At 46.1% G+C, this 17552-nt stretch overlaps 5 protein-coding genes across 5 annotated transcripts; 3 read left to right on the forward strand and 2 right to left on the reverse strand.

Annotated features, from left to right (window-relative positions):
• Positions 1–17: 17 nt before the first annotated feature.
• On the forward strand, positions 18–2742 carry LOZ57_003311 (uncharacterized protein; the record flags this gene model as incomplete). The annotated part of the gene is made up of 5 exons (XM_049252360.1): positions 18–386; positions 455–1487; positions 1536–1663; positions 1720–2299; positions 2366–2742. The coding sequence occupies 5 exons, from the start codon at positions 18–20 to the stop codon at positions 2740–2742; spliced, it is 2487 nt and encodes an 828-aa protein (XP_049108534.1).
• Positions 2743–3046: 304 nt separating this feature from the next.
• On the reverse strand, positions 3047–9624 carry HIR3 (Histone transcription regulator 3; the record flags this gene model as incomplete). The annotated part of the gene is made up of 5 exons (XM_049252361.1): positions 3047–4447; positions 4512–4811; positions 4865–5020; positions 5074–5296; positions 5363–9624. 5 exons carry the CDS (start codon positions 9622–9624, stop codon positions 3047–3049), a joined length of 6342 nt encoding a protein of 2113 aa, XP_049108535.1.
• Positions 9625–10006: 382 nt separating this feature from the next.
• On the forward strand, positions 10007–12514 carry BUD7 (bud site selection protein; the record flags this gene model as incomplete). The annotated part of the gene is made up of 7 exons (XM_049252362.1): positions 10007–10029; positions 10107–10236; positions 10333–10457; positions 10508–10788; positions 10844–11841; positions 11908–12279; positions 12347–12514. The coding sequence occupies 7 exons, from the start codon at positions 10007–10009 to the stop codon at positions 12512–12514; spliced, it is 2097 nt and encodes a 698-aa protein (XP_049108536.1).
• Positions 12515–13507: 993 nt separating this feature from the next.
• LOZ57_003314 (uncharacterized protein) lies at positions 13508–14422 on the reverse strand (the record flags this gene model as incomplete). Its single annotated transcript, XM_049252363.1, has 3 exons — positions 13508–13827; positions 13988–14079; positions 14337–14422. The coding sequence occupies 3 exons, from the start codon at positions 14420–14422 to the stop codon at positions 13508–13510; spliced, it is 498 nt and encodes a 165-aa protein (XP_049108537.1).
• A 1057-nt stretch (positions 14423–15479) lies between these two features.
• Positions 15480–17499, forward strand: MUS81 (Crossover junction endonuclease mus81; the record flags this gene model as incomplete). The annotated part of the gene is made up of 3 exons (XM_049252364.1): positions 15480–15574; positions 15623–15792; positions 15854–17499. The coding sequence occupies 3 exons, from the start codon at positions 15480–15482 to the stop codon at positions 17497–17499; spliced, it is 1911 nt and encodes a 636-aa protein (XP_049108538.1).
• Between the last annotated feature and the right edge of the window lie 53 nt (positions 17500–17552).

Below are 17552 nucleotides of genomic sequence, written 5' to 3' on the forward strand. Positions count from 1 at the left end.
CCCTTTTCCATACCGCCATGGAATCCTTTCAGAGGCCACAAGCCTCCCTTTTCCAGGTCTACCTTCGCTTGCGGCCGCCCATCAGCCACACTCCCGACTCACAGCAGCAAAGGTCGGACTTCTTAGTTGTTGAACCGGTAGCGGAGATTGCAGGCAGCAATGGGTCCGAAGACACAAACAAATGGCCCACCCACATTACGGTCCAGCCTCCAAACGACTCGAGAAAACGCGCGATCGAGAAGTTTGCGTTTACGAAGGTTTTCGAAGAACACGCCACCCAGTTGGATGTATTCGAGCAATCTGGAATGGTCTCGCTGATTGATGGAGTCTTGAATGACAGCCGCGATGGGCTTGTTGCGACTCTTGGGGCCTCTGGGAGCGGGAAGGTCTGCTCTCCTATAACTACCAATTACGCCCAAAGTACCTGAAAGCATTTGGCTGACGCTGCATCTAGTCACATACAATTCTCGGCTCAAAATCGCAGCGCGGTATTACTCAGATGTCCCTTGATATTCTATTCAACTCTCTCGCATCGTCAATCCAATCCCCAGATCACCCGAAATACTCTACGTTCATGCAGTCCCTAGCTACTTCAGATCCCTCCGAAGCCCAAGTGTATTCCGCAAAATCTTTCATTGATGCAATTTATGGAGATTTAAATGCAGATCGAGGACGTAACTCGAGGGCACAGACTCCACTATCCTCCTCAAGAGCTCAAACGCCACTGGTATGCAATCCACTTCAGTCCCTGTCTTCCAGTCCACCCAATATATCCTCCATTGGACTATATTCTTCAGTTCCCACACCGCTGTTTGGAAATATCGACTCAGGCATTGCCTCATGTGCGCCCACTATCCGGCTCGTAAACGGCTTCAATCTAGCCGCCGATAGTGTGCCCAGTTGGCTAGCACCCAAAAATATTACCCTTCCCTCCCAGTTACCGTTTTGGAGAACTCATAGAATTCATTTTACTAAAAATTGGCATCATTTAAAGGAAACCCCAACTACGTCGACATTCCCCCGCCGTAACCTCGCCCCACGATCTAGTGCTTTTCTTCAAACCCCCGATGTCGCCGACTATGTGGTTGATGTAGGCCCAGATGAAGAATATGCCGTCCTAATATCCATGTACGAAGTATATAACGACCGTATTTTCGACCTACTCTCTCCCGCCGGTGGCGTTTCCAAGCAAGCAAATAGTAATCAGAAAGATCGCCGCCGGGCACTTATGTTCAAGTCCACTGAAGGATCAACTGACCGAAAAGTCGTAGCAGGTCTACGAAAGGTAGTTTGCAGTACATACGAAGAGGCACTGACTGTTCTAGAGATTGGACTTACAGAAAGAAAAGTCACCGGGACAGGGAATAACAGCGTGAGCTCTCGAAGTCACGGATTTTTCTGTGTTGAAGTGAAGAGAAAAGTCTGGGATAGTAGATTTAATGATGAATTCTGGGTCGGCAATACCTTAACCATTGCAGACCTTGCCGGTATGACTCTCACCTATCTTTCGGCTGATTTTAACTAATGTTTCGTAGGTTCTGAACGTGCCAGAAATGCAAAAACTGCCGGAGCAACGCTTGCAGAGGGAGGTAAAATTAACGAAAGTCTTATGTACCTAGGCCAGTGTTTGCAGATGCAGACGGATTTGCAGGCCGGCAACAAGGTAATTTCCAACCATAAAATACCACACACAGTGGGATCTAACTCCGTAATATCCAGACACTTGTTCCTTTCCGGCAATGCAAGCTTACCGAACTCCTATTCTCGAATTCTTTCCCCTCTTCGGGTCATGCGGCCAGTTCCATACATAGAAACCCCCAGAAAGGAGTGATGATAGTAACGGCCGACCCATTGGGCGACTTCAACACTACTTCTCAAATTTTAAGATACTCTGCCTTGGCTAGGGAAGTTACCGTTCCTAGGGTGCCATCCGTGTCCAATATATCGATACCTCCCATGAAACCTGCTCATGCTGGAAAATCTGCTTTCCTATCAGCTTCAGCGGAGGAGTTAGAACGAGCAGCCCTTGAGATTGCAAAGTTGGCAGATGATTATGATGCACTAGCAATAAGGTTAGCAGAAGAGGAGTTCGCACGACAAGAGGCTGAAATCAAATGGAAGGCAGCAGAAGAGCAATGTTTACTTCTCGACCAGGAGATCCGAGAAGAGTGTTTTGCAGAAATGGAGGAGCGGATGGAAAGAGAAAAAAGAAGATGGCAGCAAGCATGGGATGAGCAGGCTCTTCGACATGAGGACCACCTTGATAAGAAGCTAGATATTCTTTCACGAGGAGTGCAAAGTGTGTTTTTTCACCCATTCTTTACCCATTTTTTAATGTGTTGGCAGCTAATTATTGCGAAATTAGTTCATGAGGATCCCACCCCATCTACCGAGGAGATTATTGACGACCTTGAACGCGAGAATGAAGTGCTCAGGAACAGAATTGCAGCCCTTGAGCGTGCGCTGAATGCTAGCTCGCCTACCAAGAAACCAACAACGAAAACCAAGAAAAATACTATTCCTGGTCGTTTTGACTCGTCGGACTATAACTTTATTCATGCGGACGATATAGCGGAAAGAGATACCATAGCAGCAAATAAGAAATTAGGTACTTTAAGGGTTGATGAGAACTCGAAGCCGATACCCTTGGCGCTGAGCAAGGCTAAGACTACGGGTAGAAAGATGAGAAAACTAACCACGAGGCAATTGGATTTTGGCCCTGAATCAATGTTTGAAAATTAGTGTTATACGCTCCCTATTGTAAAAGGTTATTGGATGTTATGGTGTTAGTGGGCGCATGATACCCAGTTTTTTATACGCCTGCATAGGATTCATCACTTGGATTCATAGATTTCTCTTTCTTGATTTATATTGAATAATACTGATACACTATATTCTATAAAGCTGCCCAACGAATTAGGCACGCAACCCTAGTGAAACGCCATATAATGTTCATGTGTGTACTCCGGTCCTAGCCCCAACAAAATATAAAAAACCGGATGAATGCTCTAACTATATCAAAATGAACACAGAAATACCCCACTATTTATGTGGCATTTTCCATCTCAGCATCAGGATAAGGTGGCTGAGTATTGCCAAGTTCAGTTTTGCTGCTTTCCAGCGAGACTGTATCGTCGTCGGCATCGGGACCAGGGGGCTGAGTATTTCCAAGTTCAGTTTTGCTGCTTTCTAGCGAGACTGTATCGTCGTCAGCATCGTTTTCATCATTTTCATCTTCATCTTCGCCAGCGTCAACTTTAGCACAGGAGCCTGTGTTGGGATCAACACCCTCGTCAGCATCATCATCGCCTTCATCGTCGTCGTCCTCATCGCCATCACCAGCACCACCATCAGCAGCTACATCGGCATCGGCATCAAAACCAGGATCATCAGCATTGTCGTCTTCGTCTTCGTCAACTTCGATATCGACGTCACCATCACCACCGCCAGCAATGTCGGTGCCTCCGCTGATATCTATAGTATCATCATCGCCATCAAGCCCATCTCCATCTCTGCCCTCAGCCCCTGTATCAGCCTCAATGTTGGCTTCAATTTCGACGTCACCTCCTGCAGTATCGCGGCCAGTCCCGCCATCGTATTCTTCAAGATCATAGATCTTATCACCACCATCAATACTAATGTTTGACGATGCTTCTGACTGAGGGTTTGGTGAAACCAATCTTTTAGCAAGTGAATGCGGGAAGATTTGCCCTACAGGTCTGGATAACTCGGAGATCTTCGACTCGTCAAGCTCGCTCAATTCGCTTTCCGTGTCACCATTCTCTAGAACGGTTGGCGGAGCGCTCCGAGCAGTGGCAGTTTCAGTTATTTCTTGCGTTCTCTCTGAAACTTGATTTTGAATATTTTCCTGAATCTCGTCTTTTTTAGTTGACGGTTCATTAACTATTTGTTCAACGATAGGGAGTTTAGAGTCTTCCTCGGCCGCACGCGAAGCCTTTGTTGGCCGCGAAGCGGCTGCCTTCGCAGCAATAGCATCTGCCTTTCGCTGAACTTCTCTTCTCGTGACTCCCTTGGCTCTTGCCTTTGGAGCCTTCTCTGGCAGTTTTTCTTGAGGCTTTTCTGGGGTTAGAGATGAAGTGTGAGCAGTATCACCAGTCCCACCACATAAAAGAAGATGGTCTACTTTCATCCGCTCGCGATTTTCTTCCTTTGCAAGCCCCTCTAATATTGTTGGCACGCTTTTTTCGTAAAAAAGGGCATAAGTATCTCCAACTAGGTCTTCGAATATTCCGGCTTTCATTAATCCTGCGTTCAGTTTTTTTAGTTCTACTGCCTCTCTTACAAGGTCAATCGTTGCCGTGTCCGCCGGTTCCGAATGACTCCACGAATCTAAACGGCTAGCATTTGCGATGAATTCTTCATAGCCGATGGGTTTGAATACTGCGTCTTCATGATTGATTGGGATATTCCCCAAGCGACGGAAGAGCTACTCCCTGGTTAGAAAGTAGTGCACAGCGGTAAGCCATTTTTGAAAAGGAGTTAAAACGCACCTTAATATAGGTATTGCATATATCATCCCAAAGCTGTGCGAAGTTGACAAAATCATTGGGCCTCCTCCGTACGCGGCGGATTAGAAGGTCCAAACCAGTCCGGTCGTTGAGCTGGTCAAGGACGTGTACAAAAAAATATACATATCGGGACGTATATACAAAGTGTCTCCCTGGGCGCTCATTTTCGGGCTTCCAGACTTGGAGCGACATTGTCTTTGTGAACACGTGTTGAGACAGTTCATGTTTTGCTGCTACGGCGGCTTCGTAGTCTTTAGTGTCATCGTAAATGACATGCGCAGCCTAGCTATAATGAGTACTTAAGTAGCCCTTGAGAGGAAGTAAGGGACACCTACCCTTGCAACAACACGATGATGCCAGTTAGACTTATCAGCTGCACGCAGGTTTTTCAAGACCTCTAAGATGAACGGCTTCCAAGAATCCATATCTGTTACAACCGATAGCCTTTTCGCCCATGGGGTAGCAAGAAGTTTTTCACTCGCTTCGTAGGGCTGTAAAAGATTAGAGATGAAGCACTTAAGCGGGTATTTCTAGAATTACTGACATTCAAATCTCCACGTTTGACTAATTTATGGATGATGGATACCAGTTTAAAATGGGGTTCAAGTATAGGATCAGATCGATTATCTTTTCTCTGAGGTAAGGAATTAATGGCATTGTTCAAGGAGTCAAGTACATTGTTGACATGAACAGGTTCATAGCACTTTTTTAGTGGGTCATCGGAAGTGAACATTTTCCATAGGCACTTGCTGAACATGTATCGATTCCTAAGCAAGCATGTCAATGTCTGAGAAACGGTACTATTACTTTGCTCGGTGAAAATTCTCACTTACACCCAGTAAGATGGACGATCAATCATGGCTTTCCGAAACAAATAACCAGCAAAGTGCCAAGCTGAATAAAGCTTCATGTCCCCAAAAGGCTGACCTTTGTACATTCGTTGATCCTTATCACTGTTGTAATGTCGCATAAAGTCGTTCAAATTAAATGCTGCCATCGAGAAAGGCGCTCTAGAGGAAGCATAGATTCGGAAGCCAAATTGAGTATACAAGTCAGACATGGTTTTCTTTGTTTCTGTAGACGAATCTGCTGTCCGAATGGCGGCTCCTATGGCCATCGAGTAGGCATTAATAGCTCTCCTTTCCATTATCTCTAGATCAGCTCGACTGGTATTCAGCTTCTCTGCAGACCAGGTGATGTCCTCCTCTAATTTAAAATCATACGCTTGTCCAAGGCGATACCACGTCTGCCATCTGTCGATTCCATGTTCTATTTCACGACGGAAAAAGGTCGCGGCATGATCTAGATCTTCGGAGGGACCTGGACTAACTCGCTTTTGCGTTTTGAATTTTGTTAGTGCTGCATGGCCAAGGAAAAAGTACCATCCTCTTTCAGCCAGGTTATAGCTCTCTGTCTGCGTAGATATAACGGATACCTCGTTAACCCCTTGAATCGTTCGACGAAGTCTGGAAGGATTGATCGGGGATTTCAAAAATGCAGAGACAATGCGCTTGTTATGGTTGAGAGAAGGGGACGTTCTTGGAGACCAGCCGATAGCAGATTGGATATTATCGATTGTCGATTTCAGATCGGACTTCAGGAAGTCTTTAATGTTCATACGATTTGCCTGCACCATGGCAAAATCTATCATCATCAGAGCTGCCGATCTATCTAGTTTGTCAACTGGACAGCCATGTTCCAGAGAGATACCAAGCTCCGGGGCGAACTTTAGTCCATAAAAATCAAATAGCACCTGCGCAGTGTCTGATTCGTAATTGTCTTCAGCATCAAGCGTTAATAGCTCCTGCTTCATGACTTTTAGTAGAAGTTTATTTGAATATTTGCAATATGAACGTATTCCCAAGGCATTATGGACCGAGCGTAAATAGTTGATACAATCGTCAGATGGCGTGTCAAAGACCTCCCTATTTTGTTCAATACCTTCTTTAAGTAGAGTGTATTGCAAAGTCCAGGCTCTGACTAGCATTGAACGTAGCTTTTCTTTGTAATGCTCATGTGCTTTTGCAGCAGCAGCTGGCCGGATCTCAGGTGGACTTGTTTGGCCAATGCGAACTGAGTCCTCATAAAGAACAAAAGAATGAAGAAGTCTTGACAATTTTGCAACAGCAGACATGGACGTTTGCAAGTGGTTCATGTCGATACATTCAAAGGAACTCTTAGGGTCGTCAAGAATCTTCCCAATCACATTGAGCATTAGATAATCTGCACGATTGAGCCATCTCAGCAATGCTATCCGACGTTGTTCACCAGGTAAATTCAGATAAGAAGACGACGTGAATTCTTTAACAATGATTTCAATGCTGCGTAGTGAGCATGATATGACTTTCGTAGGATATTGAATAGAGTCATAAGCTTTCTGAAGCCGCCTCCAGAGTAGCAATTTCAACGTCGCATCACCACGATCTAGGAAAAATGATAGGTCTCGAGCTCGTTGGACTTCCAATGCAGCGTCACGAAATTTTGCAGTTTCCATGTTCTGAGATGGAAGATATTCAATCGCTGATGGATCCAAAATAGGTTCAATACTTTCGATCAAGCTGACCGGGTCTTCCTTTCCGGGGCCAAAAACTTTCATAAAAAATTCCATGGAGCTAATTCTGGCTATTTCTTGCTCAATTGCATCAACAGATAATTCCGACATGAGAGTATTGTTCACCAGCGTAATAATTGGAGTATCAAACTGGCGTAGAATCCGTTTTAGATCCTCTAAGCACTCCACAACATATTCACGGCTGGCGTCTTCGGTGATATTGAAATGCATTATCGTTGACCAAATATGTCGCATAACAAGGCTTGTTGATAAACTATCATCACCATTGGCGTCCATACAATGTATGAGCCGATCCCGAGCGACTGTTTCCCAGCGTTGAAGTCGATCTTTCTGCAACGCCTTAGATGCTTCATTGGTGGCATTACTCGGCGAACTCATGGACGCATACATATCCAAATGAACCTCGTAAAGGGTTTGAGCCATTTCCGCGTATGAAATAGCCATATCGACTGCCCTTTCATCCTCTTTGATGGGAGCCGAGGTAGCTTTACCGAACCCTAAGTCTACAAGGGATAAATTCTGATATAAGAATTCATCACTATTCTTTAGTAATTCCTGCACTAGCCATCTCATTTCTTCAGACCACTTTGAGCCAGCATAGGAAGAGCGTAATTGAAGCATGTGCGGAGAATTGGGGCTCTTAACAAACAAATGACTAGAAGCTAAATGCCTTTCTAGCCACTTTAATGCAGCTTGTTCCGGACGGAGACGACTTGAGTTAACGAGCAGTAAGAATTCTGATAGCCCTTGACTATCGTAATCCTCATTTGCTGGAGTTGAAGCTTGTTGAGTCTGCCGCGAGCGCTCAAGGAAAACATTAAGGCCATATTGTTTTACTCCTATCAGGCCATCGGGCGTTGTAAAAACGTCGTCTCTAAAATTGATTGATCCGGACCAATTCTCGATCGCTTCTCTTAGATCCCGTACACTGACTGATTCAAGATACTTCTCACACGGGGTACTTTGGAAAGAAGTTTGCCGATAGGATTCATCCACTACTTGTTTCAGTTCGTCGATAGTGCCAAGGTCTTCAATGCCCATTTTAGAAATTAATGCTCCAGTTGTATTGAACATCCATCGATCGGCGTGAGCAAAGTTTTCCAGAAGATCCTCGAAATATTTGACTTGATCAAAGACTATGTCATCTTGTTGAGCCTGGGCTTCGGCTATTGATTCACGAGCTCTGATACGTCGACTCTTAGCCCTTCCACCATCAGCTGGCTCCTCATTCCAAACGGAGGCAGATGATCTCTTCCGGGGTTGAGGTGCATCCGGTTTAACGGCTATATCCTTGCTGTCGGCCGAGTTCTCACCATCCAGTTCTGTGAGCTTTTCATTCTCCTGTCCTTTCGTGTTCTCAACAATATGTGGAGGGCCTGGTACATTTATTGTTACTACTTCTCCACCAGTCTCCATGGCTTCGAGGGTAGATTTATCTGAGCCGACAAGCGTGCCATCACTTTCCACATCCAGAATTTCAGTATCCTGGGTAGCATCCGGAAGAATATCGGAGACCTCATTATTTGGAGCACCTTCTACCACTGGGGATATTGGAGATTGTTCAGTGATGACATGCTTATTAAGTATTCGTAACGACGCAGATGGCCAGGTCAAATAGGGCGTTTCCGAGACTTCCACTAATGCCTTAAGAATAGCGTTCCCGACATCAATCCAAGTCTTAGCAGCGGACTCAACTATATGATATGGGGCTGTAGCATCTTGATGGGGACCAAGTGTTGATGGGCCGTCCGATCGAGTGGGAAGGAACGGGTACATGTCCGCCTGCTTCTCAAAAAGACGAGAAATACTGTTCTTTGGTTTCTTCAATGGAAGGTTTGTGGAAGAAAGATTGTCCTGGAGGGCATCTAGTATCCGGCGCAAATCTCGAACCGCAAAAATCTGTTCCAGTCCCAGTTGCCCAAAGCGCTCATCTATTCCGTAGTCATCACACTCGAGGACGCTTTCCAAACAAAATCTCGAAATCCGGCGACTGTTCAAAGCATCGCCAACGCGGCTGCTTTTTCTCCACAAATCCATGTCCGTATCGTCACGCTCAAGTGCTTCTGCAAAGCCTTCTAAGGCCTCTTTGATGCGATTTGAAAGGCGCTTGTAATCGTGCTTATTGGCATCTCTCAGTGAGTTCTGTAAGTCATCTAGAATGAATTGTGCATGGTTTCTGTAAGACAAAAATATCGTTTGTGGTAGGGCGCTCGAAGTTGTGTTGATAGGATCTGAGATATCGCCTTCAGCGATGTCCTCATAATAGTCAAAACTTTCATGTTCTATATCCAAGAGCTGGTCTCTCTTATATTCAGAAACAGCTTCCGGATAGTTGAATATATCGGACTTGAAAAGGGCCTCGTATGCTTCCCGGGCTTGGTGGTAATGATCTGGGCCTTGCGAATGAAGTCTCAAGGCAGTCTGGTATAGTTTGAGAGCCTCCTCTATTTGTATTTCCTTGGTGTCATCGACTTCCTCAGCATCCTCATTGGGCTCGATGTTCAGCGCGACAAATGAGGACATGGCTGTCCACCTTTGCGTTCAGAGCCTACAATGGATCTATCTGCATGCCAAAATAATGCAATTATGGCTGAAAAGAAAATGTTATTCTTCAATCAACTTTAGGACTTATACAAGGGAAATGGATGGTTTGCAGTGACGGGTATGAATGTTAAGGGTGTCTAGTGGTGAAGCCCCATGATATCCAAGGTTTCCAAATCCGGCATAGCGTGCTCCTCCTCCAGTGCCGCGAGCTTAATCTTGGAGCAATGCGGAGTTGGAGACAGGAGATATTTTGACAAGACATCCACCATTTTCACTGCATATTCACACCTATGATTGCCTGAACCCCAGCTGTCAGGAATATACTCAGTTCAGCAAACAACCTCCTGGCACTTGACCCACCATGATCACACCAGCTGTTCCGGAGTAAGTAGCCCTTGTAACGCGACATTAATTGCAGAAGCTCAAAACTGTTCACATACTAAAAATACTCATTGCCTTAGGCTTATTGAAGATGATCAAATATATGCCTCAATTGACGCCCGTACAGACTCCTTACAGGGCTTACGTGAACTTGGACCACCAGACTTAGTTCATGTTGTCAAGCAATCCAAGGCCAATGCGGCTCATCAAGTCAGTATATCTGTTTATTTGGGGAAACGACCTTCCTACCCTTTGCCATTGCTACGAATTGACTGTTACGTATGCTGACTACTCTTTGGAACCCAGACAGGGGTATATCATCATGTTACGGGGATCGATGCATCATCTTCTGCCAGTCTCGCTGCCTATGTAAATACGCTTACCTACTCTCCTCTTGACAAAAGCAATAAAGTAATCTCTGGAATTTACTGGTGAGGCGATCGAGCCACTTTCGCGAAGAGCCGTCATTAACAGCCTACAGCTGTTACAATGCCTTCTCCCATTTAGACATGCGAGTCGAAGTTAAGATTCCTGGCACTCTTGAAAGTTACTGCATCGACGAACGCGGAGATAAGCGTGTGGCGACAGAGCAATTATGGCTGGAGACTTTCGTTTGTGCGGTTTTAAGAGCCTACTCCTATGCGGACGACGGTAACGGAGATGCTCTTAAGAAGATTGTCGCAGTTCGGAGATTCAATCCTATAACAAATACGGAGATGGAGCACAAATTTCTTGACGCTGCAGAAAAGTTATTTTTTAATGGTTTAGTCACTCCTAGAGATCCTATTGAGATAGACTGCTGGCGACTAATAAAAAGCCTCAGGGAGACAACTCAGTTCAGATCCGGAGACGCAGGTCCCCAATACCGTGAGCAACCATTTGGCCTCCGGCATCTTAAAATACGTTCATACAACGGGTCGATATGCGTCAGGCATCAATCTATTTGAGAAACTGCGAACCAAGGATGTTGAAGTGTCATCTTTGCTTGCTCGGGTTCTGATATCTGCAAACGAAGAGGTTCAGGCTGTGCGGCTATTACACGATGCTCTACAAGATGTCCCAATGGATTACGCGCTATTGGACTGTCAAGCGGCATTTTGCCAAAGTAAGGAGGAATACGAAATGGCTCTGGAGTGTGCCAAACGTAGCGTTACGGCTGCTCCTAGTGAATTCAGTTCCTGGATACGACTGGCTGAAGTATATGTGGATTTGGAGCAGTGGAACCTTGCTCTGTTAACGCTCAACTCTTGCCCCATGTTTACTTACCAGGATAAAGATTCGCCGAGAATGCCTCAGCCATCTCGGATTCTTCTGCCTGTCCTTCCTGAATCTGTACTGGACGAGATAGATGAGGGACAGCCAAAAGCGGGAGATCCGCATGATATTGTGAATCCTATTTTAAGAAAACTTCATGCCTCAAGCTACCAGGGAACGTTCTTAAAAGCATATAGTCTTTTGACCAAAATTGCTGCGGCTATTGGCTGGGATCAACTGTTGAAAGTTCGGAGCGAGGTATTTGTCATGGAGGAAGAATATAGAGTGGAGCGGCATGCTGGAGCATCACGAACCACGCCAAATAATAACAATGCTAGCACAGTAGCACTGCACGAGGCATCTACTGCAGGCTCAGATGTGAATGGGAATGAGAAAAACGACCCTGGTCTTTCTGAGGAGAACCCTAATTTCAAGACTAAGGATGAAGCACTTGAGACAAATGGTAATACAGAAGAGCCTAACTATCAGGAGGTTGGATCGGAAATTGAAAAACCTGAACAGAGTATGGCATCTGAAGTCGTAAAATCAGGGGGCGAGGATGTATGTTCAGCCCAGTTCTTTCACTTTCAACATATTTTGAGGCCCTTCAGCTAATCAATTTCGCAGCCTGAGGTTTCTAATACTTATACACAGTTTCATAATAAACGTCTATGCGAACGCTGGCTTGATAACCTGTTCATGGTTCTCTATGAAGATTTACGCGTTTATACTATCTGGCGCAGTGAACTTGCCCAATCGCGGGCACAGTCAATAGAATATAAAAAATCTGCCACTGAATGGGAAATTCTGGGCGAGCTCGCCGAGCGCTTACACCACACTAATGAAGCCATCGAGGCGTTTCAACATTGTTTGCAGGTTCGATTTTCTGCCAAAGCGATGAAAGGCATTCTTAAGATGTATGAGCGGCAGAACGATACAAGGGGTATGCTTAATGCGTTGATTAGACTGATAGCATGGCAATACCGTTGGTATTCAGAGGTATGTTCGATATGACCCTTGGAAAGGCCTTTTCTAGTGCAGTTGCTTACAAAGTTTCTTGATTCAGTTTTCCCCTGATCTTTTATTTATGATCCGCAAGTTGATTGAGGAGGAGGGCGCTGTTAAAGTTCGCAGCATTGTGCAAGCTACAAATCTACCACAGCCTGTGTTGGATCTAACCCACCACTACTGCCAACTCTGTGCTATGTTTAGGAGTACGGGAAGTGATGGCTGAAATAACATTAAAAAACCATAAGACTTTAGATATTAGCAATATCTCTTCGACTTCGTGAGAAGCCCTATGTATCAACGCAAATTATATAGCTTGCGTAAAACAAACGTACACGAATTTCCATAAAATCCTATCTGTGCCCCGTATATCAAGACCAATAAATATGATTACATCCAGCATTAACTTTACGCGCTCATTACTCGTGGATCTGCCACTATCAGTGCCAGATATGCAATGATGAGTGGACATTAGCTCAAAGCTCCTTAAAACGTGTGACGACGCGCTCCACACCCTAGCTAGCAATTAAACTAACTAGCCTCAAACTTCCGAAAAACAACGCCGTTCGTTCTGTTCGCCCACAGATTAAAGACATGCCCTTAGCTACCACGAGACGGCCTCGAACGATAGTGCGGTACATGCGAGTATTCGAGACATTTCTAACATTTATCGAACCACAGTGCGAGTTAAAGCTGTCAGATATGCCACAGCTTGCCCAATGAGCGTGTAAGTAAGGCCCCTTTTAGGATTCTCCAAACTCAAGGCCTCTAAGTGATGCTTTGTCAAAGTACTTAGCCCCAGTGGTTGGTTTGAGGTATCTGTTCCAAGACTTAAACTTGAATTCTCTGATTGTCGCATTCATCGAGGGTGTAGACAGAAAAATGAAGATTGGAAGAGTACTCCGTACGAAGGCAAAGTTCGTAATTTGCTTTGGCTTCCTCCAGATACAAATGCCAGGAGATCAGAAATGGCGATGCCCGCGTACGATGCTTAGGGAACAGTCCTACATACAGGTATGGTAAGGGGCTAAGGAGCATGGTGCCTGCCACCTATAGGCCCCACACAATTGGCTGTTTTCTCGGGCCTTGTTCGTTTTCTCACAAGGGACTGGGAAAATGATGGGTAATTGTAATACATATAATATTTATCAAGTTCGAAACTGTGCTAATCAATTATACAGATGAACATATCACAACGCATAATAATACGACGAAAAAATTAATCTTCCTCCTCACTCTCGACCTCAACTTGGGCGGTTGCGTGGACAGCAGTGATACCCTTTCCGGCCGCAAGAGGGGTGCCACCTTTAGTAGCCTCGAGCTCCTCTGGTTCTTCTTCCTCGCCTTCTCCATCCTCTTCACCTTCGCCGTCTTCTTCGCCCTCTCCATTTGCTTCTTTGTGAATCGCCACTTCTTCCTCTTCCTCTTCCAGGTCGGGCTGTCCTTCGTCTTCTTCTTCCTCCTCCTCCTCCTCCTCCTCTTCCTCTCCCTCATCCTGTCCGCGAGGGGCAGGCTCAGTCCTGCGCCGTTTAGGACGGGCTATCGAAAAAAAATCCGTTAAAAACAGAACAACAAATCCGCAGCACAGAGGGAATTCAAAAGCCGAAGCATCAGCGCCGCAATTTCAAGTTGACGCAATGTGGCAGGCAACAAGTAATGACCCGCATGCTGCGATGGTCAACCGGACAGATAAACATACGCTCTAGCTGCTCCTCAGGTTCACCTTCTTCGGCCCCCTCATCTTCTTCCTCTTCCTCAGATCCACCTTCGTCGAATTCCGACTCTTCGTATCTGTGAATAGTCTGGGTTAGTTGTGGTCTGAAAATGCCTCCTTTGGTTCAATGCGACACAGGAGAGCGTATAAAAGGTGATGCGATCGAGCCAGATGCAGACCCAGAAATGCGCCGATGATGGGCTTAGAGATACATTGAGCTCGAGAGATTGCGAATTAAAATACAGAGCAACACCTCACGAGGCGCCTGTCGTTGTGATACAGATGTAATGAAATGGGGGACCAGAGGCAACAGAATGAAGATATATCTACTCACTCTTCTTCCTCCTCACTCTGGTCACTTGGCAAGGCTTGAAGCTCCTCTTCTTCTACATCATCTTGTCTCCGTTTTCGGGTCGACATGACTAGCAGAGAGGTATTCGAAAATGAGTGTGGTGAGAAGTGTGAGCTGAATAATGCGACAAAAAAGAGACGAGGTTTGCCAGGAAGCGAAATTGAACTTGTCGCAAAGGAAAGCGAGGATCAATGGATGGGGGGATGGGAGAAATAGTGGGAGCTCAGCAAAAAGCGGCGGGAGAAGGGAGGCCTGGAAGTCGTGAGGTTGGAGGCGAGGGGAGGAGGCCGGGCCAGCTTGATAGCAATAAACTCACGGGGGTACGTCAGGGGTTCCAGACAAGGCTGTTCGGTCACCGTGCGTATGGCCGTACGGGCTGGTCAGCAATTTTGCGTTGTGGTCTGTACGATACGGCCTGCTTGGCCGGAGGTATGATCCTGCCGCGCCGCCACTGGCGACGGAGCAGTGTGCAGCATTGTGCCAATACCCAGAGGCAAAACAATCCTGCCTCCTAAAGAAAATCAAGGTTGAGCGTTTCGTGCGGGAATTGCCAGCTCATATGACGCCTTTGTTGTTTTTTGTTTTGAGTGATCGCCATGTAAAACCGTAATACGCATACCGCACAAAGCGGAGGACCGGTATTGTACTGTATGGCTGTGCGCAGGACCGTAACTTCGACTAGACGGCGCGATGCTGCAGGGGAACAGCCGTGCGAACAGGCCCAAGAGCTGCCGGGGGGACAGGGCGGGCAGCTAGGCACTTGAGACGGGCTGCTGCTGCCGGCCTTCGCTTCTCCCCGGATAAGCTTGATTCCTGAAGCCCCGGGCTTTTCTCCTCGTTCTCCAAGCCGCGCCGTACGTAAATCTGATACCAGCTACTCTGTACTCCGTAGTTGGAACATCCATTAAGTTCACGTGAATGCGCGACCTGCCGAGACGTATTGCCTCGTGTTTGCCTGGTTTGTTTTGTGTTGAACATCCCTCAAACAAATAACTAGACTACTCTAACGCGACAGACAGGTCCACGAAAGAAACCTGCCTTTTGGATACCTACTCGCTACTTTGGAATACAGGCCTGACGATTTATTGTTGGATGGCTTGGCTACCTGGACATCCTACCTAGAAAATGGAGGACAGCACCTGCGCCAATCCCCTCCTACTTCAATGGATCAAGGAATGGTTGGATGAAGCTCGAGAGCGCAATTCAAAAGGGGTTTCTGTGTAAGTGCTACGTAACGGTCTATACATTAGGGCTGACGTCTTTGGTAGCTACAAAAGGGCATACGACTCCATGAAAGCGTGCCCCCTGCCCTTCCAACACCCCTCGGAGGCTCAACAATTGAATGGCCTTGGCCCTAAGTTATGTGAACGGCTAACAGAGAATATGCGAGACTATTGTGAAGAGCATGGCCTCCCTATGCCTCGACTCCCACATGCAGGTATGTACAGGGTATCCCAGTAATGTGCTTTGCGCTTTTTCTTACTCGAGATATGAGCTAGCACTCAGATCAAAGAAGAGAAAAGAATTAGAAAAAGCGATGACCCAGACAGAAATGGAAACGGTGCCAGCACCAGCAAAACGAGCGCGAAAGCCAAAGACTTATATACCAGCTCTTCGCTCTGGCCCTTACGCATTGCTGCTTGGCCTTGCGTCAATTGAGGAGCATTCGCCTAATGGAGCATCGAAGGCTATGCTAATTGAAGCTGCACAACCCCACTGCGATGCGTCGTTTACAGCTCCGCCTGACCCATCTAAATATTATACTGCCTGGAATTCCATGAAGACTCTCGTGCAGAAGGATCTTGTTTATGAGCGTGGACGCCCAAAGAGATATCTTCTTACAGAACAGGGTTGGGAAACTGCAACGAGTATTAAGAATACTGCCGGATTGTCGTCAGCTGGCGATGGTGGTCACAGATTTGATAGTGAGGCCCCAAGTGCCTCACAGAATTCAATTCGGGGATCTCAATCTGGAATCCCGACACAAACTGCTAATACTCTTTTGAGTTTGGATGATGATAATGATACTTTGTATGAGTCTGTTGGTATGCAGCGAAGCTCAACTACACCTACTGTTTCTCGAGATTTTGGTAGAACGATACAACCATCTACGCCTGCTACTCCAATTTCACTTTCACCAAGTGACTTCACTATTGAACTTGTTCTAGATGTTCGAGAAGTCCGCACAAAAACAGATAGAGATTATATCTCCAATGAGCTTATTCGAAGGGGAGTGTCGCCCATTGTCCGCTCCCTTGAGGTAGGGGACGCATTATGGGTAGCGAAATGCAAAGATCCAAATCTTCTAGCTAGACATGGTGAAGAGGGAGACGAGCTAATGTTGGATTGGATATTGGAGCGCAAACGGCTCGACGATCTTATTGGAAGTATCAAGGATAGTCGGTTTCATGAACAGAAATACCGCCTTCGCCGATCAGGGGTTAAAAATGTCATATATCTAGTTGAAGAATTTGGATGCGCTGATCTATCAAATGCAAATGCAGCACGCAGCCAAGAAGCCGTAGCATCGGCAATAACGTCAACCCAGGTTGTCAACGGACACTTTGTCAAAAAGACTCGCAATTTAGACGACACCATTCGATATCTTGCTCGAATGACCTCATTGCTAAGAAACATGTTTGCTGATCCGGGAACAACCGATGTACCCCCAAACATCAAACACATGTCACTTTCTCTCATCCCCACCCAATCCTTGACCTCTCTCACATCGTACCTTGATCTTCTGGGCAAACTTCGTGCTGACGACAAGATCTGTCACCCCTCACATGCCTCGACAACTTTTGCAATCTCATTCCCTACGTTCTCCGCCTTCTCCTCAAAATCAGACATGCTAACTCTCCGCGATATCTTTCTTAAAATGCTCATGTGCGTACGTGGCGTAAGTGCCGAGAAAGCCCTGGAGATTCAACGCCTGTGGCCCACCCCTAAGGAATTCGTTCAAGCCTTTGAGGCAGTAGATTCTAGAGATGAGCATGGAAAACGATTGATGGATGACCTAGTATTTTCAAAGATGGGGCATTTGGTGGGGAACAAGAAGGTTGGGAAGGCATTAAGTAAAAAGATTGCGGAGGTTTGGGGAGGATATAGCTCTCTTGACTCTCCTCAATTTTCCGATAATGAATGACACATGCGTGACTACGATATTACATGGGCAGAAAACTATCAGAGCGTTTATGT

This window comes from Ophidiomyces ophidiicola (genome assembly GCF_022830035.1).
Source record: "Ophidiomyces ophidiicola strain CBS 122913 chromosome Unknown scaffold_11, whole genome shotgun sequence".
Taxonomy (NCBI): Eukaryota; Fungi; Ascomycota; class Eurotiomycetes; order Onygenales; family Onygenaceae; genus Ophidiomyces; species Ophidiomyces ophidiicola.